General features: G+C 39.7%; 1 protein-coding gene across 1 annotated transcript in view; it reads left to right on the top strand.

Moving 5' to 3' along the window:
* The first annotated feature begins 1005 nt into the window (after window positions 1-1005).
* aldh1a3 (aldehyde dehydrogenase 1 family, member A3) overlaps window positions 1006-27120 on the top strand; it is a 30414-nt gene continuing 4299 nt past the window's right edge. Inside the window, exons 1-10 of the mRNA XM_072381113.1 lie at window positions 1006-1113; window positions 1266-1370; window positions 1661-1801; window positions 4756-4885; window positions 15945-16006; window positions 16304-16432; window positions 17519-17632; window positions 20079-20181; window positions 23621-23805; window positions 24119-24283. Of these exons, the coding sequence (XP_072237214.1) occupies window positions 1021-1113; window positions 1266-1370; window positions 1661-1801; window positions 4756-4885; window positions 15945-16006; window positions 16304-16432; window positions 17519-17632; window positions 20079-20181; window positions 23621-23805; window positions 24119-24283 (1227 nt within the window). The 5' untranslated portion in view covers window positions 1006-1020. The remainder of the gene's footprint in view (window positions 1114-1265; window positions 1371-1660; window positions 1802-4755; window positions 4886-15944; window positions 16007-16303; window positions 16433-17518; window positions 17633-20078; window positions 20182-23620; window positions 23806-24118; window positions 24284-27120) is intronic.

Genomic DNA, 27120 nt, shown 5'->3' with positions numbered 1-27120 from the left:
TTTATATACGTGTTAGTATAGATTATCAGTCATCCAGGTTATGCTGAAGAGATAACTGGACTTCTTCCTTCTGTTCAGATGCCCTTATTCAAGCTGGTAGGATTTTGATACTTCATCTAATGCAATCTTATCAAGTTCTTACACAAGGGTTTTCTCATATATATTGCATTTGAGATGATATAGTGTATTACTTTACTATCAAGGTGTACAATTTAAAAAAGGAAAAATATTCAGAAGAAGTTTAATGTATTGTCACAGGTTGCTCTCTCTCACCTGTTCTCATATTTATCCAAATATTTATCATATTTATCCAAGGGAGAAGGGAGAATGTCTCACACCGGCAGACACCATGGCAACATGAATCACAATTAGTACAATTGGATTAAAATAATCAACACTATGGATGTTATATAGGATAGTATATGCTAAATGAGATTTTAAAGGAAGCATTGGAGCTCCTTTCATGGTTATTCATGGTTGAACTGTCGGGTCAATTCTGGCCTTAGATATGGCTTTAGATGGCAGTGAGATAAGAAAGACCTTTTAAATACCTCTATGCACTGGCATTTGATGTATGGAGGGTTTAGAAAAGCTTTGACAGCAGCTCTGATATAACTTGCATTCATGCTGTTGGTGATACTATAATCCCAGATATCTGAATAGGATGCAGCAATATGCTATATATATATATATATATATATATATATATATATATATATATATATATATATATATATATATATATACAAAACCAAAAATAAATCAGCAGTGAATTATTTTTAGACTTGCACCTGCACATGAAGGCTGCTCATGGCCATCATTTTCAACAGCAGCAAGCATATGATGCTTCAAGTTTCTAAGGTGCAACAGGAACAGGTTGAGGGTCTACTTTACATGGGGCGGAGTTGCCCCCTCCCAATTTGTTGTGTAAGGAGGGTGGAACTTCTTACGTTTATAAAAGCTACGGGCTGATTCAGGAGTGGAAACATACTAGACTGTAAATTGTACTGCTGACTGAGAATGGCACAGAAGACAGAAAACAAGGTGGCAGAGGAGTTTCCAGCTTTGTCCTTTCCTCAGGCTGTTAACGTCCAACGGATCAGACACACCAAGGTAATGAAGCTCCGAATTAAAACCAAATTCTGAATTTCGGTTAATAAGTGACCAGGCAATAAAAGCAATTAGACTGACAGTGTTTTTTCATTTGGACATGATCCCTAAAGTGCCAGCTTGGTCAAAAACAAAAGCAAGTGCATTTTCCACAGATTTTTATCAACAATGAGTGGCACACATCCAGCAGAGGAAGGACTTTTCCAACTTTCAACCCCGCCACAGGTGTCAAAATCTGTGATGTCGAAGAAGCGGACAAAGTAAGAAGGCCGCCGCATCAATTCTGCAGACTTTATTTTACTGTCTTATTATTGTCTTTCGACATTTACCTATCTACGATATCTACGATAGGATAACAATAACCAATAAACTTGTTGATAATTTGCCGCAGTTTACTTCATGGCTTTAAAACCACGACGAAAGAAATGAATAACTAATTATCTGTAAAATGATTTGTACAATGAACGTAATTAATATATTGCCGTTTTTCATTACGTCGCGCCATATATTGTGTCCTGATAATGTTCAGATTTATGATTTATCCTTGGAGGAGGATGTTGATAAGGCTGTTGAGTCAGCCAAGGCGGCCAAGCAGAAGGGCTCTCTGTGGCGCAGAATGGACACGTCGAGCCGCGGGAAGTTGCTGCACAAATTGGCCGACCTTATGGAGAGGGACCGACTCCTGCTGGCGGTACGTGATGTCACTGCAGGGCATTAATGAACACGGTATATCAGACACATTTCGCGCCAGAAGTAGCATGAATTTAAACGCTCTCCTCCCGTTGCCTGATACTTTATTTTTTTAATATTACCAACAGCTGTAATGATTTTTTGCCAATAAGTCAGCCTACATTTTTTGGCCTGCTAGTGCTCACTGGACAGTTCAGTAATGATGTGGTTTATGAAATACTGAAATATGTAAGGATTCTAAAAAAAAAACCTGTTGATATACTAAAAAAAGTCCTGTTTATATATAGATACAGAGCATCTGGAAAGTATTCACAGCGCCCCACCTTTTCCACAATATCCTCTGTTACAGCCTTATTCCCGAATAGATTAAATTTATCTTTCACCTCAAAATTATAGACACAATACCCCATAATGACAAAGTGAAACAGGTTTGTTTGAAACTTTTGCAAATTGATTAAAAATAAAAAAACAAAATTAAAACATTTATAGTCACTGACAAACGCTGACAAGCGTTAGCCCTTTCTCTGACCTGACGGTGCAGGGAAGCTGCCCCCTTTTCTACCATGGGAATCTCAAATGTTTGAGCACAGAGGTTGTAGCTACAAGTAAGCCCATCCCAATCACCACCTCTCACTCAGGATCATCCCAGAAAGAAATAAAGTGAGGCCCCTCAAAGAGACTGGTTCCAGAACCCTTGCTATAATTAGCCAGTATTTGTCACTTACTGCACAAGCTTGGGCTCCTTCGTTGCCACTGTTCCATGTCCCAGTCATGGTCTATTGATTGCTGTTATGGGTTTTTTTATGTTAATGTTTAATCTTTGTTTAATTTATTGTATTCTTATTTTATTAACTTATTTTGTTCCTTTGCTTCCAGTTAGTCTTGCTCTCTATCCACCCCATACACCTGGATTCAGTTAGCTAATTACCACCACCTGCCCCGTGTTCATCATTACAGGTGTTACTGATCTCAGCTTTCTTTCTTATTTGTTTAGTTCCTTTTTGTCCTCATTTTCACCCTGCCAACTTCCTAATTCTGTGTATTGGCCCCCCTTACATCATGTCTCTTGACATAGCTGCTTTCAGCAGATGGGGCTCAACCGCTGCTGCCTACTCTGCAGCATATTGCTGCATCCTATTCAGATATCTGGGATTATAGTATCACCAACAGCATGAATGCATCGTCTGTGAAGAAAAAAGTTATATCAGAGCTGCTGTCAAAGCTTTTCTAAACCCTCCATACATCAAATGCCAGTGCATAGAGGTATTTAAAAGGTCTTTCTTATCTCACTGCCATCTAAAGCCGTATCTAAGGTCAGAATTGACCCGACAGTTTGATGTGTGTCTACTCATACATAGATCTGTTGATTTTAATGGGTGTTCAGGGGATTGCAAGTGACTTCCTACCACAACTATAGACTGAGACAGTTGTTAACTGAGAGTTTGAAAAGTTTCTTTTATTTCTATTTTAGGCTATAAAAAAGGAAATTTGTCAGACTCTTAATCATGTTTTACTTTAACATTGTAACCTCTATCTGCATGGGTTTTTGGGCAACTGAGTTTGAACACTTTGCATTCTGTGGCCCATGTGGCTTGTCTTAAAACATGATATTTACTTGGTTAACGTGACATCTACAGAAAGATGAAGAAACCTCTTATTGATACACACTGCTTTGAAAGTTGTGCTGGTGCCAAATGAAAAAAGAAAAAAAAACACTGTCCATCAACACAAATATAATATTTTTTTCATCAAGACCTGGTTGGATAATTATAGATTTAGTGTATATTAGTGTAGGAGAGTACAATTTTTTCCAAATGTTGTTTGAAAAAAGCTGAAATATAGTAACTAATGGAAATCCTCAGGTGAAAAATAAAAATATTGGAACTGTGCTTAGGTTGTTGCAGTAGAACAGTAAATGTAGTAAGGTTGCTGTACTTCACTATAAATTCAGTATCAGGTCTGAATAAACACTAGGTTATGAGATATTTCCTTCAAGAGCCCATTGTGTTTATTTAGATCATCACACATTTATTTTGGTGGTTTATTAGAGGATGTTCATGTGTTTCAATGTTAAAAACAAACATTATTCATCTACTTTTGTATAGTGCTCCAGCTTCCCTCTTTCCCTCTATTAGCTTCTGTCTCTTTTTGGCTACATGGGCAGTGCCCAGGACAGCAGACAAAAATGAGCTTTTACCCATATTTGGTCAAATAAACTTATTATGCATAATAAGTAAATCCCTCATCCTGAAAGACCTAGTCCACTGTGATTGGGTCAACTGATTAATAAAAAATGGTGGAGTGCAAGGCCGGTGCTCATTAATTATTCATTAATCATTCCTAATTTTGGCAATATTATGAAAGTGAAAGACAGGAGTCCTAGAAACTTTTTTTTATATATGAGTCAAATAACAGATACTGGCAAAAACTAACACCAAGGTTCCCCACTGTAGTACTAGAAGCCAAAGATGTGCCATCCAGAGTAACTATGTAGTTGGACAGCTTCTTCCTGAAGTGCTCAGGTCCAAAGAGAACATTCATTCTCTACAAGACCAACAAGCAGATGTAGGGCCTCGAAACAAACGTCACGCAGTTCAAAGATGCTTTTCATGCAAAAACATTTCAAACAGGGAGCCAAAGGAATTTCTACTGCAGATGAAACAGCCGCTGGCACTTTGTGTATTTTTATGCTCTGATTTGTGCAACCATTGACTGAACATATGAACATTCCTCTGGAGGAAGTATACTCTCATTTTATCAATGTTGATATCAAAGGAAACATGAACCCCTTGATTTCCCGCCCCAAGTACGTGGAATGCCTTTGCTATGAAGTGTAGCCTCCAAGCTAAATAGATAGATAGAGTTCTAATAATTTTAATCTTTATTAATGATTTGTTTGAATTGCTAAAAATGTAAATGTATTGAATGCTGATGCAAATTTTCCTAATTCTCTAGACCCTGGAGACCCTGGACACAGGGAAGCCTTTCCTCCAATCCTTCTATATTGACCTAGAGGGTAGCATCAAAACTCTTCGTTACTATGCAGGCTGGGCCGACAAGATTCACGGCAAAAGTCTACCTGTAGGTGAGTATGTGGAATCTTACTCTAACAGTGAAGTATCTTGATGGATTTGAAGTGGTTTCTAATCCAATAAAGACTTTTAGCTATACCGTCAAAATACCCTTTCTAGGAGAATACATCAGTATCCGCATGCATGCACTCCCTCTTTACTGTCAGAAATGCACAATGTTTTATTCTGCTGTGTCTGATATTGCAAACCTCTTTGTTAGACTACTTTCAGAAGCAAACTACTACTGTAATTGAACAGGTCTGCACTCTTCAGATCAGAGCAATGTAATAGGCATTGCAAGGTTTCATGTGTCAGGAAACTGAGGTTTTTACAAAGAACTTGTACCTCACATGTTGAAATCTGGGGTGGTCATTAAGCATGTTTTGCATCTAAGAACTCAAAGTGTTCTGCAACAAATAGAATACAGAATAGAATAGAAGTACTGGGAAATTATTTTACAGTAGCTGCATTTACACCCAAGTGAAATAGACATAGAAGCACAAAGCACCTACTAATAAGTAGTAGTATAAACAAAATGTACAATTCAACCTTTAAGATTGTAATTACAATTAAGAGTCAAGTAAAAATATTGTCTATATACAACAAAATGTGCACTTGTCCGGTATTAAAGTGTACCACTAGCAGTTATTGAACATATGTATAAATGAGCAGTATGTTTAACAGAAAATATAGCTAAAGTGCATATAGAGAATAATGACCAGTGCTTTCAGCTTTTATTAAACAGTGTGATGGCATGTGGCAGGAATGATTTCCTGTATCTGTCCTTTCGACAGCGGAGCTGAAGCAGCCTGTGTGAGAAAGTGCTCCGCTGTCTGACCACGGTGTGATGGAGAGAGTGCTGATTATTATCCATAATGGATAACAGCTTATTCAGTGTCCTCCTCTCCACCACACTCAAAAGACTCTAACCTGAGACAAAGTGCAGAGGCAGCTTTCTTAACGAAGAATGATTGAAAATCTTTTGATCAAAAATAGAGAGACTTTTGGAAACAAATGTGTTCAAGCTATTATCAATAGGATGTCAGTATTGGGTAACCCTGACAGACAAATATCACAGTTTGCTATCAACATAATTGGGAAGTGATGGGAAGACTGCATGGTTTGCTAATATTTTACAACCTAGTAATAAATTGGCTGTGCTATTGGTATACTTTATAGAATGGGTTTATAGAAGTGCCATGACAGTATACTTTCTCCATATTGAAGTGTCACACGTAAATGGGGTGGAGTAGGATAAGACAAAAATAAAGACAGCAACTCTTCATTCTGATATAGTGGTCCTGCTACTTTAGTCATTTTTCTGGTACAGGGTTTAACTGAGTGGGAGCTGCCTTTCTGTGTGGAGTTTGCATGTTCTCCCAGTGTATGTGTAGGTTCTCTCGAGGTACTCCAGCTTCCTCCCAAAACCCAAAAACATGCATATATGGTTAATTAATGACTATAAATTGTCCCTAGGTATGAGTGTGAGTGTGCTTGGCTCTGTGTCTTATTTGTCTCTGTTTGGCACTATGATAGACTAGTGACCTGTCCAGGGTGTACCACACTTCTCGCCCAGTCGCAGCTGGAATAGGCTCTGGCCCCTCTGCGACTCTGAATTGGATTAGCTGGGTATAGAAAATGGATGGATGGATGGAAACTAAGTGTTGGGCATATAGAGGGTGTTTGAAGATCAAGAGGGAAGGCAGTGTGGTTGATTAGAAAACATTTGTGTAATAACTGCACAAAGTCCTTTGTAACTTCATTACACTACACAATTTATCAGAACTGCAAAAGTGGATTACATTTGACCATAATCCTACTTTACGACGATTGTATCAAGCTTGTACTTAGCGATTGAATACTGTCATCATTAATGTTTTTGCCCATGTCCCAGTGAGGGCCTGTTCTTCGTAATGCATGCACTATGTGTGCTGGCAGCCATAAACCAATCAGAGAACATTAGGTAATACGTACGCCTTATAATCAGGTGCGCCTTATGTATGGGTTAAGTATAGAAATGGACCCCATAATGGAGGGTGCGCTTTATAATCAGGTGAGCCTTATAGTGCGCAAAATACGGTACTGTTCTCCTGGGAACTGCCAAACTCAGACTCATCCGTCAGATTGCCAGATGGAGAAGCGTGATTCGTCACTCCGGAGAACATGCTTTACCCCACTGTAGCCGACGCTTTGCATTGCACTTAGTGATGTATGACTTGGATGCAGCTGCTCGGACATGGAAACCCATTTCATGAAGCTCTCTACGCACTGTTCTTGAGCTAATCTAAAGGCCACATGAAGTTTGGAGGTCTGCAGCGATTGACTTTGCAGAAAGTTGGTGACCTCTGCGCACTATGTGCCTCAGAATCCACTGACACTGCTCTGTCATTTTACATGGCCTACCACTTTGTGGCTGAGTTACTGTCGTTCCCAATCGCTTCCACTTTGTTATAATACCACTGACAGCTGACTTTGAATATTGATAAAAGGCAATACAGCGAGGAAATTTCACGACTGGACTTGTTGTAGAGGTGGCATCCTGTCACGGTACCATGCTGGAATTCACTGAGCTCCTGAGAGCCACCCATTCTTTCACAGATGTTTGTAGAAGCAGTCTGCACGCGTAGACGCGTAGAAGAAGCATAGCCAAGCTGTGCACAAGTGAGAACTGGCCAGTGTAAGATACAGCCATCCCCTGCTTGAATTAGATGCCATTCTTTTCCCCAACTAGGCCTAAAGATCCTGTCTATGAACACTGCAAACAGTATTGTTGATAAGGGGTGAATTGGTAGGAGTCCAACATGCACCATAAACAAGCATGAGGTTGTGCCAAGGATGTGGGCGAATACCTTGCAGCAGCAACTCCGGTACCCCATAATCCCACTACATCCCCCACAGACTCCCTGAGGCATGTAGTTCTTATCCTTCTCCAACTCTACAAAGCACATGTACACTTGTTGGTCTAACTTCCATGACTCTTTCAGCAACTTCATGAGGAGAAAGATCTGGTCCATCGTTCCACAATGTGGATGAAAACCACACTGTTCTGCTTTATCTTTCCCAGTTACCAAAAGTCCTTCCTCATTGCTCACACCACTAATGTTCTTCAGCGGGTCCTTTGGTTGCTACCACAACAGGTACAGATAACCTTCTGGCCATAGCTCCTGGCTGCTGCATTTTCTATATGGCCCATCAGAGTCCATGTCCTCAGGCTCCCATGTGAGAAACTCTTCCAGAGATGTGAGTTGGAGATCTCACGGACAGGGACCTCCATCAGACATTCACCCTCACTACACATTTGGGCTTACCAGGTCTGTCTGGCAGTCTTCCCAGGGAATAGATCCAACTCACCACCAGGTGGTGATCAGTTTAGATCTCTGCCCCTCTCTTCACCTTCACCCATCTCTTCAGTGTCCAAGACATGCAGCCGCAGGTCTGATGATACCACTTAAAAGTCGATCATCGACCTTTCGTCACAGGTGCCCAGATATCAGGTAAATTTATGAACCTACTTATTTTTTAACATGTTGATGTTCGTACCATACAACCCATGACTAGCACAGAAGTTCAAAAACAAAATACCACTGGGATTCAGATCAGGGAGGCTGTTTCTCCTAATCAAGCCTCTTTGGGTCACTCCATTATTGCCCACATGGACACTGAAGCCCCCCCAGAAGAACAATGGACTTCTCAAGTGCCACCCCCTATAGGACACCACCCAGTGACTCCAAGAAGCTGTTGGGTGCATACTCACAAACAACAGCCAGAACATACTCACAAACAACAGCCAGAACCTTCCCTCCTGCGACTTGCACCCACAGCAAGGCAACACCATGGTGCGCAGCCAGGTGTGTGGAGGTGAACCCTACTACATCTACTACCATTCTAGTTGGTATTGCTCCACTGAGGAGGGGACAAGGGGATGTTCCATGTCCGGTTTCTGACGTCATTGATCAGCACATAAAACCTCCCACCTTCACCTGCTGCCCAGCTCGCAATGCACCCAACCTCAAATTTCTTCCCCATAAGGAAGGGGCAACCTGTTGCTTCCGTGGGCTGAGCCTGGCCAAGCCCCAGAAGTCGAGGAGCCAAGGCTTGGCCATTAGATGCTTCCCAGGCGTGGCTCCAGGGGAATGCTCCAATTTCCTTTTTCTGGGTGGGGTGTCTGATTTTAACTGGTGTCGCTCCATTGAGGTCTTTGAATTGCTTTTAGTCTGACCCTTTCCCTGACACAAATTTTCCACTCGAGACCCTGCCAGGCCATACACGCAGTCACAGTGTGAATGAGTATATGAACATGTCCCGGTTTAGAGGTGGAGGCGAAGAAGGAGTACCCAGATGCAGATACGGGACAGGAGCCAGGAGGAAAAAGTTTGTTTATTTAGGAACAAAAAGCGCAGCAAAGCCGGAACACCGTTAAACTAAACATAAAACTAAGAAAATAACAAAAACAGACTGAAATACTTGCAGAAGCATGGGCAAGGACTGACAAGGAAAACCATGGATTGCTATGATGAGGATCTGACAATGACAGAATGACAACCGGGGAGTTTAAATACAGAGGAGGGTGATTAATGAGTGAAGGCAGCTGAGGGAAGAAACACAGGTGAAGTGAGTAGAGCTGACGACTGGCAGGAGAGAACTGAGGAAAGGTGAGTAAATTGCAAGGCTAAACTAACTATAGATTAACAGAGACTAAACAGAAAATCGAGACAGAACAGTATTGTTTTAATAGTTAAACTTAAGTAAAGCTTCCGACTACTTTTTCCACCAAGGAGAAATTGAGTCTTACTGACTGAGGAAGTTTCACTTTCAGCTGAATGATGCTGCAAGAGACTCCATGTGGAAACAAAATGTAGTCCTTATTGTTCAAATAATGGGAAAATGAGAAGATCCTCTTATTTACATTAGAGTTTGCTAAGAGTGAGAACATACTTGAAATGTAATGTTTATTGCTGTAATCTCTAATTTAGATATGAGGAATACCTTAGCAATACTCAAAAGCAAAGGGAAGTGCAGAATAATTTAAGTAACTCTATTCGGCTAAGTCAATGTTACATGAATGATCCAAAACTTGGGACTAAACTAAAGTTGAACAATCACAAGTACAGATCACATTAGCTTAAATGGTTGAATTCAATGCAATTAATTTGTATTGATACAGCAAAATGACATTGAATAATGAAGCACAAGGAATTTGGTGCACCGATGTTTGGAGAACTTCCTGTGAGAGCAACGATAGGATATTTATGAAGGTGACAGTTTGAATCCCTGTGCGTTGTATTCAGCTCTAATGGAGTTTTTCATGAAGCTCTCCTTCATCTGCTTAAATTAATAAGCCACCTCTGTAGGATATGTGTGAAGGTCACCAGGTGAGCTGAGCTTTTTGGCTTTTATTTAAGGAAAGATTTATCTTGACTTTATTCTTAAATGTACTGACTTTCACATAGCTGTTCACAAGGCTCTAAGTTCAGCTTAATGTTAAAAATTTCTCATTACTTTCCATGGTTCAGGATATTAAATTCAGTTTTATTCGTATAGCAACAAGTCTCAAGGTTAAATATGGCAGCTAAAGTCAAACTGTGTTCCACCTTGGCTTGTTCCTGGGGCTCTGCCACATTCAGAGATGAATAAATCTGTTGTTATGGGATGTATACTGTACTCTATCCTGTGAAGGGATCAATAGTTTGCAGTTAGGGAAACATTTGACCTCAGTCAGTGGCTGTGGTGATTGTACTTCTTAAGGATGTACAGGTATTTTTTTATAAATTTGGTAATTGAAATGTCTACTTCAGATATATTGTGATAAACTACCTTTTCAATCACTAATTTCCAGGAGATTCACAGTTTTTACATTTGTGGAACATACTACATTTTATGTGTAATGTTCAGTGTATGTTTGGGAAGTGGACATGTTATTCAATTTATCTCAGTTCTTATGTGAATGTCATTTTTGCCAGTTTTTGAAAATGACTGCCATAGAAAATCTAAATAAATATATATTGAAACTTATTTATATGATTAAGATTATCTTATTCTCAAGATTCAATTCAATTCAATTCAGTTTTAATTTATATAGCGCCAGATTACAACAAATGTCATCTTGAGGCACTTAAATAATATAGTCCAATTCAAGCGAATTGGAGTTCAACTCATTGTAATCATGATCCAATGAAATCCAATTAATTCATTTGAAAATAATCCATTTCATTCATACAGACCCAACTGAAAAAAATAATATCCGTGCTAAGGAAACCAACAGATTGCACCGAAACTTGTCTTCAGTCCAATCTCCCGTCCTGTGCCTGAGGGACTGTGGAAAGGAACGACTCCCTTTTAACAGGAAGAAACCTCTGGCAGAACCAGAACCAGGAAGAAACCTCTGGCAGAACCAGAACCAGGAAGAAACCTCTGGCAGAACCAGACTCAGGAAGGGTGGCCATCCGCCTCGACCAGCTGGGGTTTGAGAAGACAGAAAAGAGGGAAAAGAGGGGGGAAAAACACCATTCAAAGGATACCTGTTGGAACAGGGAAACACAAGTTAATAACCACAATAATGTCACAAGTACATAATATCATTTGAAAAATTAAACAGGGGGAAAAAGAGAGCAAAGTGAGGAAAGGTGTGACAGATGAGGTCCCCCAGCAGTCTAAGCCTATAGCAGCTTAACTATGGGATGTTTCAGGATTACCTGAGCCATCCCTAACTATAAGCTTTATCAGAAAGGAAAGTTTTAGCCTGATCTTAAAAGTGGAAAGGGTGTCTGCTTCCTGGACATTTACTGGCAGCTGGTTCCACAAGAGAGGGGCCTGATAACTGAAGGCTCTGCCTCCCATTCTACTTTTAGAAACTCTGGGAACAACAAGTAAACCTGCAGTTTGGGAGCAAAGTGCTCTGTTAGGAAAATATCTTATAATGAGATCTTTAAGATATGATGGAGCTCGGTCATTAAGAGCTTTATATGTGAGGAGAAGAATCTTAAATTCTATTCTGAATTTAACAGGGAGCCAATGAAGAGAAGCTAAAACTGGAGAAACATGATCTCTCCTGTTAGTTCTCATCAGAACTCTGGCTGCAGCATTTTGGATCAGCTGGAGGCTTTTCAGAGAATATGTGGGACAGCCCAATAATAAGGAATTACAGTAGTCCAATCTTGAAGGAACAAATGCATGAACTAGTTTCTCTGCATCACCCTGAGACAGGATGTTCCTGATTTTAGCAATATTACGAAGGTGAAAGAAGGCAGTCCAAGAAACCAGTTTTATATGTGCGTCAAATGATAAATTCTGGTCAAAAATAACTCCAAGGTTCCTCACTGTAGAACTAGAAGCCAAGGAAATACCATCTAGAGTAACTATATAACTAGACAATTTCTCCCTGAAGCGCTCAGGTCCAAAGAGAACAACTTCAGTTTTGTCAGAATTTAGAATCAGACAGTTCTGAGTCATCCAGGTCTTTATGTCTTTAAGACAGGCTTGTAGTCTGACCAACCTGTTGGTTTCATCTGGTTTCATAGATAAGTACAGCTGAGTATCATCAGCATACTTATCTATGCTCATGATCGTCCAGTGAGAGGTGTGGGGAATTTGCAGTTCATTTCAGAGACAAAATCGACAGATGAGAATCAGATGAGATCTCGTTCAGCACCAGTCAGCCCAGAACCTGGTCTCAGAGCATGTGTCTGTATGTGAGGAATCACTAGAAAGTTTTGTCCTGGTTGATGCTGTAATGCTTAGTAAAGTAGTTTCACGACTAAAATTTTTAGTTTTAGTTTTTTGATATAGAGCTAATTTTTTGAATTAGCTCTATATGAATTAATTGGATTATGATTACAATGAATTGAATTCCAATTGGCTTGAATTGGACTATATTACTTAAGTGCCTTGAGATGACAATTGTTGTAATCTGGCGCTATATAAATAAAATTGAATTGAATTGAATTAAAACCATCAACCTGCTTTTTGGATCCCATTCCAACCTCCTTTTTTTTAAATCAGTTTATGGCTCTCTGGATGGAAATTTATTGACCATTGCAAACTATTCTCTTCAGATGGGTGTTTTTCCTTCAGCTTTTTTTTTTTATAAAGTATTTTCCATCAGCTTTTAAGACCATGTTGGTTAAGCCCTTTCTGAAAAGAAATGGCTTGGATGTTTTAGACCCCAATGGTTACAGACCAGTATCCAATTTGCCTTTTTTAAGTAAGATTTTAGAGAAACTTGTTTTTAATCAGCTGAATGATTTCATTATCTCCAAAAATATCCATGACAAAGTCTGGTTTTAGAGCTAAACAGTACAGAGACTGCACTTGTTAAGGTTGTGAATGACCTTAGACATACCCTCAACATGAGAAAACTTGCAGTCCTTGTTCTGTTAGACTTAAAGGAGAACTCCAGTTTTTTTTAACCTAGACCTTATTTCTGGCATAAAATACATTTATCTACTCACCGAGAACAGTTTGGCAAAAAGTCGGTGTCCTTCGAAAGCTATTTAGAAAACTTGTGATTGGCGTATATCCATATAACGGAGTGAACAGGGCAGGGACGATGCAGCCTCTAAATAAGGCATTATCTTTCTTTATTTCACCAATACTTTAAGAAGAATTAATATTTTAAATTGTCTCCACAACCTAATTGGTATATCTGGTACTGTTTTAAATTGGTTTCAATCCTATCTCACCAACAGAGAGTTTTTTATCAGTTTGAATTAATGTTAATCTATGAGCTATAAACTGAATTGTGGTGTCCCCCAAGGCTCAATTTTAGACCCACTTCTTTTTAACCTCTACATGCTGCCACTTGGTGATGTCATCAGGACACATGGCATACATTTCCATAGCTTTATATTGCCGTGTCTCCTGATGACACAGGCCCAATAGATGCCCTTTTTAACTGTATTCTAGATATTAAGTCTTGGATGGCACAACACTGTTTACAGCTCAACCAGGACAAAACAGAGGTACTGGTTATTGGTCCTGAAGCACTGAGGAAAAAACTGAATTTTAAACTGGAAGCACTAGCACTAAAACCATCAGATAAGGTTAAGAATCTATGTGTGGTCTTCTATTCAGACCTATCCTTTGAACACCACATTAGACAAATCACCAAGAACATCTTTTATCATCTTAAAATCACACTGCCAAAGTGTGTTCATTATTATCTAGAGCCAATATGGGCTGGGGCTGGATAGTGTAGTGGTATGATTGCCACCTTCCATATGGGAGACCTGGGTTCAAATCCCCTGCATGAAAGGTACTACCACCTCCAGTAGGGGTCCTTAGGCAAGACCCCCTATCTGTAAGTCGCTTTGGATAAAAGCATCTGCTAAATGCATAAACATATAACATACAGAGACATTGATTGACAATGCTCTTCTTTCTGGTCTTCCAAAAAAGACTCAGCAGCACAAGTACTGAAGAAGACCAGAAAGAGAGCACACATTACACTGGTTTTAAAGTCTCTGCACTGGTTACCTGTGTGCTTCAGGATTGATTTTAAAATTCTTTTACTGTTTTTTAAAGCTCTTAATGGTCTTAGTCCTTCTTATTTATCGGATTTGCTTTGAACTTATGAACCATCCAGAACTCTCCGGTCTTCAGATAGAGGTCTTTTATTAATTCCTAAGGTTAGATCAAAAACTCATGGTGAAGCAGCTTTTCATTATTATGCTCCACGCCCGTGGAACAGCCTTCCTGAAGACGTGAGAGCAGCTGCAAGTGTGGACATTTTTAAAAGCAAACTTAAGACCCACCTTTTTAGCCTGGCTTTTGATTAATTTATTCATAGTTTTATTATATTCTATCCTTTTAGTCATATATTTGAATTTTTTGTCTGTTTTTGTATTTAGCGTATTTATTGTAGAATTTCAGTTGTTGATGTCTTTGTGATAGTGCAAATTTTTTATTCTGGTTTGAATTGATCTTTTTTTGTTGATCAATTTAACAAAAATTTTAATTTTCTTTAAATTTTTTTTTATTTATTCATTCATTTTTTTCGTCTTCTATTTATTTATTTGTGTTACTTATTTTTAGCTCCATTTCTTTATCTGGTTTTACCCAGTCTCTGGTGTTTCCTCACTGCAACTCGCTGACAGTAAGATAGCGCTTCAATTACCTTCGTTCCAGTATGTGTGGCGTGTGTATATATGTGTGTATATGTATATCTCTTTTTATATGTGTGTTTGTGTATATATATATATATGTATACATACATGTGTGTATGTGTGTGCATATGTATACTTGTACATATGTATGTTGGTGTATAATATGGCCTTGGATTTCATTGCTTTGTTTTATTTGCTTTTATCTTGTAAAGCACTTTGTGCTACATTTTTCTTGTATGAAAAGTGCTATATAAATAAAGTCTGACTGATTGATTGATAGCAATGAAAATGTATGCCATGCTGTCTAATAATGTTACCTAATGGAAGCATGTATAAAGTGAAAAGAATTGGTCCAAGCACAGAACCCTGAGGAACTTCATGACTTACTCTGGTGTGTGAGGAAGATTCGTCATTTACAAGAACAAACTGGAATCTATCAGATAAATATGACTTAAACCAGCCTAATGCAGTTCCTTTAATCCCAATAACATGTTGAAGTCTCTGTAACAGAATGCTGTGATCGATCGTATCAAATGCAGCACTGAGATCCAACAGGACAAGCACAGAAACAAGTCCGCTATCAGAGGCTAAGAGGAGATCATTGGTAACTTTCACCAGTGCTGTTTCTGTGCTATGATGTTAACTTGCAAGATAACTGAAATGCACACACTAAGTAGTAAGACCAGTGGAGAAAAGATGCCAATTAAGTCAGAAATTTAAATGATGAAATCTTTTTAACTTAAAGCCAGGCAAGATTTTTCCAACATGTTAACATGGTGATTTTGGAACTTTCTTGTCATTTGCTTTTGCCTAACAAATATTCAAGAAAGAAAAAACAATAACAAAACAGTACTGAATAACAACTTGATTAAAAACATTGACCCCTAACTGAAACAAAATTCTGTAATAAAAATGAAAAACCAGGTAAAACTTTTGTGTGTGTGCGTATTTGTTTTTCTCTTTCTCTGTACAGATGAAAACTTCCTGTGTTTGACCAAACATGAGCCTGTTGGCGTATGTGGAGCCATCATTCCAGTAAGTCCACAGGGAGATTTGTTTGTGCTTCTGAGCAATAACTTATTTGACTAACTTGTTACTGTTCATATCTGTATTTGGGAAAAACAACTTCCCCAATAGTTAAAAACTAAAAACCGTGTGGTAACCGACATTTCTGGTATTGAGCAGGTAAAGTCACGTGCCAGAAAAAGGAATAAAGCATCATGTGTCTGCAGATGTTGTCTTGGTGATTTAAACCACATGCTGATATGATTTTAGACCACCTCTTCCTCACTGATAATAGTCACTAAATGTGTTTTATGTTGTGTGTACTAGTGGAACTTTCCTCTTCTGATGTTCATGTGGAAGATAGCACCAGCCCTGAGTTGTGGGAACACTGTCATCATTAAGCCAGCTGAGCAGACCCCTCTCACAGCCCTCCATGTTGGATCACTCATCAAAGAGGTCGGAAGTCAGTGTTGCTCAAAATGTAAATTGGGGCTGAACCAAGCTAACATCTGACAGAGATTTAGACTCAGTGACATTTTAAAAGCTGTTTTAAGTACAATAGGCTATATATATTCTTGCTCGGGCTGCACAGTGGTGTGGTGGTTAGCATGGTTGCCTCACAGCAAGAGTGTTCCAGGTTCAATCCCCACCTGGGGCCTTTCAGTGTGGAATTTGCATGTTCTCCCTGTATGTGTGGGTTCTCTCTGGGTACTCTGGCTTCCTCCCACTGTCCAAAAACATGCATGTTAGGTTAATTGGTGTCTCTAAGTGTCCTTGGGAGTGAATGCGAGCATGTGTGGTTGTTTGTCTCTGTGTGGCCCTGTGATGGATTGGTTACCTGCCCAGGGTGTACCCTGCCTCTTGCCCGATGACTGCTGGGATAGGGCTTGTTTGTAACCAAATGAGGGTTTGTCACCTCACACATATGAAATTGTAGTTTCTGCAGTTTGTCTTTGCTTGTCTAAAACTGAAAGCATTTTCTTCACAGTATAACATTTGAGCATAAAAATATCAAATGCTTTAACTAATCTGTTACAGTATACGATATTGTCCTTATTGTTCTTTGCTACAGACTAAGCACACAGCCCATGACAACCCATGACAAGCCCATGATAAGACCCCTTATCCCAGCAGCCTCCCCACAAAGGACAGTGTACCTACAACATGACATAAACTGCTCTGCAACAACTTGAGCAGCACAACAAATTGAAAAGGGTGTTGACCCTCCAAATACTCTATTGTTGTGTAGAGTTCCCCTTACAAAAGGAGTTATGGAGTGCTGTTGGCATGGACCAGTGTGCTTGGAGAGCAATAGTGTCTGTATGAGTGGTTAATGTCATAGTAACATCCACACGATTGCCAGGAGTCTTGGTTTCCCTATATAATATTTTATTTTTACATGATGATGAATGTAGTTCAGTTCTCCTTTCAGTGTTTTTAATGTTTTTTAGTTGGAGCATGAGATATTTTGCTATTTTTCCTTGCTGGGGAGAATAGATTGGGTTTTGTATCAATAACATACTTTCTGTATTTCCATTTTAGGCGGAGTTCCCTCCTGGAGTTGTTAACATTATTCCAGGGTTTGGTTCCACAGCAGGGGCAGCCATTGCTAACCACAAAGACATCGACAAAGTGGCCTTCACTGGCTCTACAGAGGTATGCAGGTGCATTTGAATGTTGTGGTGGAGCTTTTAAAAAAATTAATTTCTTTGCTTCACTTTGTTGTACTACAATTTGGATTATGGTCAATTGAAGAAAAAAACAATCCAAGTGCTTCAATAGTATGAAAGTATAAAAAAAACTAAAGTTGCAGTCAGTGATATACATGTTTGGGAGGGTTTTCACAGTGGATATATGGGGGTTGTCCGGGCCTGGGCCCTTATTACAGATTGGTGTTTACATGCCACATCCTGCATCTACTGTTGGGCATGTGCCATCTAAATGTGTCATTTAGCTTGATATGATTTGCACAGTATGCCATGTTAGTTTAATTTAAATTAGATGATTGACAGATTGAGCATACACACTGTAACCATTGGGTGGCTTTGTAAATATGAATGAATATTGGCCTTTGGGCCCTGGAAAAGGTTGGCCAGGATTGAACAATGTATGAGGGTCACAAAAACTTCTGGCAAAAGATGGAATATGCATTTCATTCCAAATTTTTTTCACATGTCAAGTTTCTCTGGTCATAACTTACTTTATTAAGAGGACTTCAAATGTGACCTGTTTGGTTTAGGGCCCAGGAGACTTTTAGAGGTGTTTGGATGTCATATGTGCATCCTGAATTTTATATACACTGTATTGCCAAAAGTATTCGCTCACCTGCCTTTACACGCATATGCACTTCAGTTCATCCCATTCTTACTCTATAGGGCTTAATATGACATCAGCCCACCATTTGCAGTTATAACAGCTTCAGCTCTTCTGGGCAAACTTTCCACAAGGTTTAGGAGTGTTTCTGGGAGTTTTTGACCATTCTTCCAGAAGCACATTTGTGAGGTCAGACACTGATGTTGGACAGAAGGCCTGGCTCTCAGTCTCTGCTCTAATTCATCCCAAAGGTGTTCTATTGGGTTGAGGTCAGGACTCTGTGCAGGACAGTCAAGTTCTTCCACACCAAACTGGCTCATCCATGTCTTTATGGACCTTGCGCGGTGCGCAGTCATGTTGGAACAGAAAGGGTCCATCCCCAAACTGTTTCCACAAAGCTGGGAGCATGAAATGGTCCAAAATCTCTTGGTATCTGAAGCATTCAGAGTTCATTTCACTGGAACTAAGGGGCCAAGCCCAGCTCCTGAAGAACAACCCCACACCATAACACACCCTCCACCATATTTTACACTTGGGGTGATGCCAAGTACCGTTCTCCTGGCAACCGCCAAACCCAGACTCCTTTGTCATATTGCCAGATGGAGAAGCGTGATTCATCACTCCAGAGAACGCTTCTCCACTGCTCTAGAGTCCAGTGGCGGCGTGCTTCACACCACTACATCTGACGCTTTGCATTGCACTTGGTGATGTATGGCTTGGATGCAGCTGCTTGGCCATAGAAACCCATTCCATGGACCTCTCTACGCACTGTTCTTGAGCTAATCTGAAGGCCACATGAAGTTTGGAGGTCTGTAGCGATTGACTCTGCAGAAAGTTGATAACCTCTGCACACTATGCACCTCAGCATCCGCTGACCTCGCTCTGTCATTTTACGTGGCCGACCACTTCGTGGCTGAGCTGCTGTCGTTCCCAATCGCTTCCACTTTGCTATAATACCACAGACAGCTGACTGTGGAATATTTAGCAGCGAGGAAATTTCACGACTGGAGTGGACAGGTGGCATCCTGTCACGGTACCACGCTGGAATTCACTGAGCTCCTGAGAGCCACCCATTCTTTCACAGATGTTTGTAGAAGCAGTCTGTATGCCGAGGTGCTTGAATTTATACACCTGTGGCCATGGAAGTGATTGGAACACCTGAATTTAATGATTTGAAGTGAAATACTTTTGGCAATATAGTGCATCTAGGTGAAATGTGTGGGCAAGGCTACTTCTGTTTGTAACCCTGTTTGGGAAAAACTTTTAATTTTCACCTAAAGCATTTTCAAGTTTGAAGTCCATGTGGTGAACTGGGTAGGAGCAATAAAAAGTTAAATATGCCACTCAGTGGGGATGTGATGTTTAGTCAATGCAGGCCGGTAGATGTTTTCAGGCCTGGGCTAGGGGCATTGTAGACATAAAGCTTTACAGGGGCACAGGTCCCTTTTACTCAAGTCACTTCTTTTCAGTGACTTCATGTATGAAAGGTACAAAGTAATCTATTACATGAACTTCCCTTGCTAAGACCTGTGTTACTGCTACTGTCATACAGCTGCTGCTGAATCTAAAACTACCAATAAAGGTAAAAATCTTGGCTAGGGATATTCATTTTTAACAAAACATTTTCATATACATTATGAACACTAATAAACACTTTAGGTGTAAAAATAGATCCAGCTTCCCACAGGCACACAGCATGACAGAATTTCAAAAGTTTTGTAATTTCATTTTAACATCTTGTCTAAAACAACATATAAAGAAATTAAGGTTATTTTCCAATTTCATGCAGGTTGGCCAGCTGATCACAGAAGCAGCGGCCAAAAGTAATCTTAAAAGAGTGACTTTGGAGTTGGGAGGCAAGAACCCATGCATTGTGTTTGCTGACTGTGACTGTAAGTAAAATTAAATGAAAATAAATGTTATAATTTATCCTTATCATTATTTATCCTCTACCCCAATGACCGCTGGGATAGGTTCCAGTCCCCCCGCGACCCGACAGTTGGATTAAGCGGGTATAGAAAATGGATGGATTATTATTTATCAAAAAGGGAAATTGCATTGTTCCAGTAATTCCTCAACCACCTCCACCTATTTTACTAGGAAGGAGACAGTATTTGGCTTACTCCTAGTCCTCTTAAAATCCACAATCATCTCTTTTGTTTTGTTTGTGTTCAAGATGAGGTGCCCAGTTCCCTGTACTCAGCCTCTTGTCCGTCACTAATACACCCAACAACTGCAGAGTCATCTGAGTATTTCTGGAGATGTCAGGACTCTAAGTTGTACTGAAAGTCTGAGGTGTACAGAGTGGAGAGAAGTCTAGCATAATGAGCCCAACTTTTTGTTCTCTCTGGTGGAGCAGTTGACAAACTGTTTAAAGGTTGGATGTGTAGCTTAGAGGGGGGACTTGGTTGAAATATCCAGAAATCACCATGAATGCATTGGGATGTTGTGTTTGTAGCCTGGCAACGACTGAGCTGATGACAGACTGCAGGTATTATATAAACCACTACCAGAATAATTACTGGTGAACTTACTCTTCATTTGTAAGTCGCTTTGGATAAAAGTGTCTGCTAAATACATAAACATAAACTCTCTCGGTAGATAACGTGAACTCACAGCTTGCAAATGTAAACTCACAGCTATCCCAGGTACAGATCCTCTCCTTCACAGTGACAGGTCCAGGATTACGTCATCTGTTCTTAACAACCACTTCAATACCTCCACCTTTGTGGCTGCTCCTGTTGGCTGTCGGCTCGTACAGTCTTGAAGCTGGCAAGAGTCGAATTTGAGTCCAGAATATGCTCCCACAGGCATGTCTCAGTAAAGCACATAATACTGCATTCTCAATATTCTATTTCCTCCTGAGCGTACCAAGCTCATCAATTTTGTTTGCAAGTGATGTAATATTTCCCATAAATATTGAATACCTGTTTCTCTGTCTAGCTTCTGACTGACATTGTCTGCATTTCTTCTTCAAATTGTCAGGGATTTGCTTTCCCATTTCAGACTTTAGTTGGCATTTGCAAAGCTCAATTAGCCGCTCCCTGTCAAGAACCTCCAGTACATAGCAGGCAGGTGCAGGGTCAAGTTCAAAGCAAAGATGTTTATTTAGAAAGTAAACACACAGCAGGCAGAAAGGGCAAGGCAGGTCGAGGATCTCTGCTCAGAGCAACGGAATAGGCTAAGCGCTCTTCTCAATAAACTAAGGGAGAGATAGAGCGCGGCTGTAAAATTTAACAAACATAAATTCACCCCACACTGGGAGGAAAATAAAAGGCTATGAACAATTACAAAATAAGGTCACTCCTTAATAAGGCGGATTTAAACAAAGGACGCACTCTTAAAATACAGAGGCGCTATGAACGTTAACTGGAAACTTAAGGCTTGCCTTTAACGGCGGCACGAAATATTTTCAATAAATCAAAACACAAAAAAGCTCCGCTGATCGGGGGTGGCTATGAACGTCTACAAACTCAAAAACAAAGCTACGAAACTTACCGTTATAACAAATAATCTAGACTGGCAATAAATTACAAAAAAACGGCTCTGCAGGAGAACACTCGACTGCAGGCTCGAGGGAAAAACTCGGGACAATGGGGAACATGGAACACGGATTCCACCATCATGGAATGACACACAAAAAGAGTTTGGATTGTCTTAAGCGTGGTGTAGCCACTGCTAGGGGACCGAGTTGTGACGTAAGCCTTTGCAAGAGCATTCAAGTAGAAGGGAGGCTAACGTCAGTGACTTGAATTTGATTTCTTGTGAAAATCTGTTTTTGAGGGAGAGCCCATTAAGTTCAAGATAAAAACAGTCTCATTGTCACAGCGAAAGCCGAGCTGACTCACAAATTGGACTTGAATAGACACAGACTCTGGGAGATTTGAGTAAAGGAGAACAGGTTACTCTGAGAGAAGAGGGAGGTGGTTAGTGTGAATCGGAGAGAGATTAATTTATCCAAGAGAAGATTGGAGTTTCTCCTTACTGAGTCCAAGAGGGTTTCCAGAGTGGAGGGGAGGGTGCTGGCTGTGGTGAAGAAGGTACTGAGTCAATGGTGGGGCGAGCAGGCAGGTGGTGAGCGGACAGGTGTTCCGGAATCCACAGTGGAGAGCTAAATCTTTAGCTTGGAAATCCAGAGTGCAATGAGCAACGGAGGAACAGACACTAGGAGCATAAGAGAACAGGGCATAAGAGAAAGAGGGTTTCACTAGGAAAGAAGCGCAGAAGTCAGCTGGATTACCAGCGTAGCTGTGAGAACAATCTGGCGAAAAACTGTTGCTGCTGCAGATCCTTATGAAGGCATCTTGACGAGTGTAGATGGAAAATAGGTGCGAGTGCAGGAGGTGAACCAGACTCAACCCTGCCTAAGACCCAGAAACCAACCCAACACCACAGCCAAGCACGATAATGGCAATCATCTGTTGCAATTTGAACAGGTTGCCTTCTGACTCAGAAGTGTGTGGTCATACATTTCTTTGCAGAGATATGTAAAGACAAGTTTGTAAAGTTTGATTTTCATCATACACTTTTTTTCCTGTTAGTAAACACCATCAGGCGTTAGAACCATAAAAACATTGCTATAAATTCAAATAATTCAGTAAGAATTCAGTCTTTCTAAAATCTGGTCAAATTAAAATTGATCAACTGTGCTGGAACTCCTTCCATTGCTGTCATTGGTTTGTTGCAGATTTCCTAGTCTTCACCTTCAAACATCCTCCTCATTTCATTCATTTTTCTTTTAGGATTTTTTTCTGGCACCAGTGGTTTTTATTTGACGTTAGACATGAAGTGGGTACAGAGAGGGGGTGGCATGCAGCAAAGGGCCTGTTCAACCAGTTAAGCTTCCCAAAATGAATGTTGGTGTCTGTTATTTTTTTGTGTATTCATTTGTAGTCCCTACCATGGACCTCTAATCAGACTGGTGCTGCTGTAATTTAAACAGTTTCCCTCTTTATTGTTTCACTTATTTTACTGTTGTGAAGCTTGTGCATTTGGCCACCTTGCAGTCGTTCATTATTCCATTTGTAAGCCCTATTTTTTTTACATAGGGATTCAAGACTTAAAGAGGTTAAAAGCAGAGGACAAAGTTTGTGTATTGTACATGATAATAAATCTGATCTTAATCTTAATAAGAATTCATTTCAATTCAAAGTATCATGGACTGTTTAATCCAAACGGGGCTTCTGTTGGGATATTGTGGGATTTTAATGTTAGGAACTGTGTCCTCCAATTCTGGAATTGCTAACTGACTAAACTATGATTTAGAGAAAGTGCAATTTCATCTTTAAAGACAAAAAAAGCTCCAGTCATTGTGTCTGTGTGTCTCTACAGTGCAGTTGGCTGTGGAGGAAATTCAGAAAGGAGCTTTTTATAACCAGGGTCAGTGCTGCACAGCTGCATCAAGAATCTTTGTGGAGGAAACTATTTATGAAGAGTTTGTATGTCGCAGCATAGAAAATGCCAAAAGGATTGTCATAGGAGACCCCTTGGACCCCCAGACATCACATGGGCCACAGGTAAAAACATTGAACATTGTATTTTGTAGATTTTATGTAATAGACCTATATGAAATATTACAAATTACTAAAATTAAAAGAAGTTTTATCAAACACATGATAAAACTTATTTTAATTTTACTTATCCATCCATCCATCCATCTATCCCACCCCCCCAGTCAGAAGTTTGGACACACTATTTTGTTCACTCTGATTAAGTAGGTATGTCCAAACTTCCCTGGTACAGTGCATGTCTTAGTGAATCAGGGATTATTCTCATACTATTAACCAATTTTATTGGCTTGTCTCTTTGTCTTCCTGAAACTTTCACCAGATTGACCAACAGCAGTTTGACAAAATTATGGATCTGATAGGGAGTGGGAAAACAGAGGGAGCCAAGCTGGAATATGGAGGAGGAGCTGTGGGTGAAAAGAGCCTCTTCATTCAGCCCACCATCTTCTCAGGAGTCAAAGATCATATGCGGATTGCTAAGGAAGAGGTTTGTTTTACAAACAAACCAAACACAGATGACATTTTTACTGTGAAACAGTAAAGCCTGAAACATTGTGCTATATAATAATACAATAAGCAATGCAGAGGTAGGTGGTCCAACCAGTTCTGGTTAACTTTATTGTCCTCTGACAATAAAACTAGGAAACAAGTTGAAATTACTGTTCAGCAGATATATTCGGAACAGCTTGAATTCAGAACCAAGATTCACTCAATATGAAAATTTCTGAATATTTGCTAAGCTTAAGCTACTTACTTTTATTCATTTATTAGTTTAATTGTGAGAGACAAGATGGCATTTACTCTTGTTAGAGTGGCCTGTTATGTACTGCACACTTGTATCGCTGAATCATATTTCCAGTCCCTAAATGAGCATCTTGTTCTTGTGTCCTGCGTGTCTGTTATTCTCAGTTGGGTACATGCCTACTGAGCTCCTCCAAAGGATGGTCATGCAGTAAAATCTCATGTGTAGATGTGTAAATGTCTGCTTTTCTTACAAATAATGTATTTATTTGTTCATGTTCCTTGAAGCACAGGCAGAGGAGGAGGAGTGGCAGCTATCTTCAGATCAGGGTTACTAATCAGTCCGAGACCCAAGATTAGTTTTAGCTCTTTTAAATCTCTGATTCTCAGTTTTTAACAGCCTAAATATTACCTTTAATTCTATATTAGACTCTATTGGATTTTCTCAAAGTGTTCACAGACCTACTCACTGCCTTAATCATACCCTTGACCTTGTGCTGACTTATGGCATTGAGAGTGAACAGTTAACAGTGTTCCCTCATAACTCTGTCTTGTCTGACCATTTTTTAATAACTTTTGAATTTACATTACTTGACTACACGGTTTCTGAGAAGAATTCTACATATAGAAGGTGTCTGTCAGAGAATGCTGTAACCAGATTTAAAGAGTTGATTTCATCATCCTTTTCTTCACTGCCATGTGCTGATATGACAGAGGACAGCTACCTAAATTTTACTCCAGTAGAACTTGACTCTCTTGTTGACAGCACTATAGCTTCAATGCGTACAACACTGGACAATGTTGCCCCTCTGAAAAGGAAGGTAATCAGTCAGAAGAGGTTGGCTCCTTGGTATAATTCACAGCTGTGTGCGTTAAAGCAGACTGCAAGAAAGCTGGAGAGACAGTGGCATTCCTCTAATTTAGAAGAGTCTCAATTAGTCTGGAAAGACAGTTTAATAACGTATAAGAAAGCACTTCGTAAAGCTAGAACTGCTTATTATTCATCATTGATAGAAGAGAATAAGAATAATCCCAGGTTTTTTTTCAGCACTGTTGCCAGGCTGACAAAGAGTCCGAGCTCTGTTGAGCCATGTATTCCTTTAACTCTCAGCAGTGATGATTTCATGAGATTCTTTGTCAATAAAATTGTTTCTATCAGAGAGAAGATTAATGGAATCCCTCCCACTATTATCACTGATGGATCATCAAGTAGAGCAGCTTTAGAAGTATCTTTAGAACCTGAATTGTATTTAGACAGCTTCTGCCCAGTTGATCTCTCTGAGCTAACAACAGCAATAGTCTCTTCTAAACCATCAACTTGTGTTTTAGACCCAATCCCAACCAGACTGTTCAAGGAGGTTTCCCCCTTAATCAATACTTCCATATTGGATTTGATCAATCGGTCTTTGTTGACAGGATATGTACCTCAGACTTTTAAGGTTGCTGTAATTAAACCTTTACTTAATAAACCTACTGTTGATTCTGAAGTGTTGGCTAATTATCGACCTATATCCAATCTCCCTTTTTTGTCTAAAGTTCTTTAAAAAATAGTTGCAGCTCAACTTTGTGATCATTTACATAGAAATAATCTGTTTGAAGAGTTTCAGTCAGGATTCAGAGTGCATCATAGCACAGAAACAGCACTGGTGAAAGTTACCAATGATCTCCTCTTAGCCTCTGATAGCGGACTTGTTTCTGTGCTTGTCCTGTTGGATCTCAGTGCTGCATTTGATACGATCGATCACAGCATTCTGTTACAGAGACTTGAACATGTTATTGGGATTAAAGGAACTGCATTAGGCTGGTTTAAGTCATATTTATCTGATAGATTCCAGTTTGTTCTTGTAAATGAAGAATCTTCCTCACACATCGGAGTAAGTCATGGAGTTCCCCAGGGTTCTGTGCTTGGACCAATTATTTTTACTTTATACATGCTTCCATTAGGTAACATTATCAGACAGCATGGCATAAATTTCCATTGTTATGCTGATGATACTCAGCTGTACTTATCTATGAAACCAGATGAAACCAATAGGTTGGTCCGACTACAAGCCTGTCTTAAAGACATAAAGACCTGGATGACTCAGAACTGTCTGCTTTTAAATTCAGACAAAACTGAAGTTGTTCTCTTTGGACCTGAGCGCTTCAGGGAGAAATTGTTTAGTTATATAGTTACTCTAGATGGTATTTCCTTGGCTTCTAGTTCTACAGTGAGGAACCTTGGAGTTATTTTTGACCAGAATTTATCATTTGACGCACATATAAAACTGGTTTCTAGGACTGCCTTCTTTCACCTTTGTAATATTGCTAAAATCAGGAACATCTTGTCTCAGGGTGATGCAGAGAAACTAGTTCATGCATTTGTTACTTCAAGATTGAACTACTGTAATTCCTTATTATTGGGCTGTCCCACATATTCTCTGAAAAGCCTCCAGCTGATCCAAAATGCTGATGAGAACTAACAGGAGAGATCATGTTTCTCCAGTTTTAGCTTCTCTTCATTGGCTCCCTGTTAAATTCAGAATAGAATTTAAGATTCTTCTTCTCACATATAAAGCTCTTAATGACCGAGCTCCATCATAT

The sequence above is a fragment of the Leuresthes tenuis genome, unplaced genomic scaffold (assembly GCF_036924035.1).
Source record: "Leuresthes tenuis unplaced genomic scaffold, fLeuTen1.0.hap1 SCAF_2, whole genome shotgun sequence".
NCBI lineage: Eukaryota > Metazoa > Chordata > Actinopteri > Atheriniformes > Atherinopsidae > Leuresthes > Leuresthes tenuis.
The sequence above is the reverse complement of the archived record's forward strand: the minus strand, read 5'-3'. Positions and strand labels throughout refer to the sequence as shown.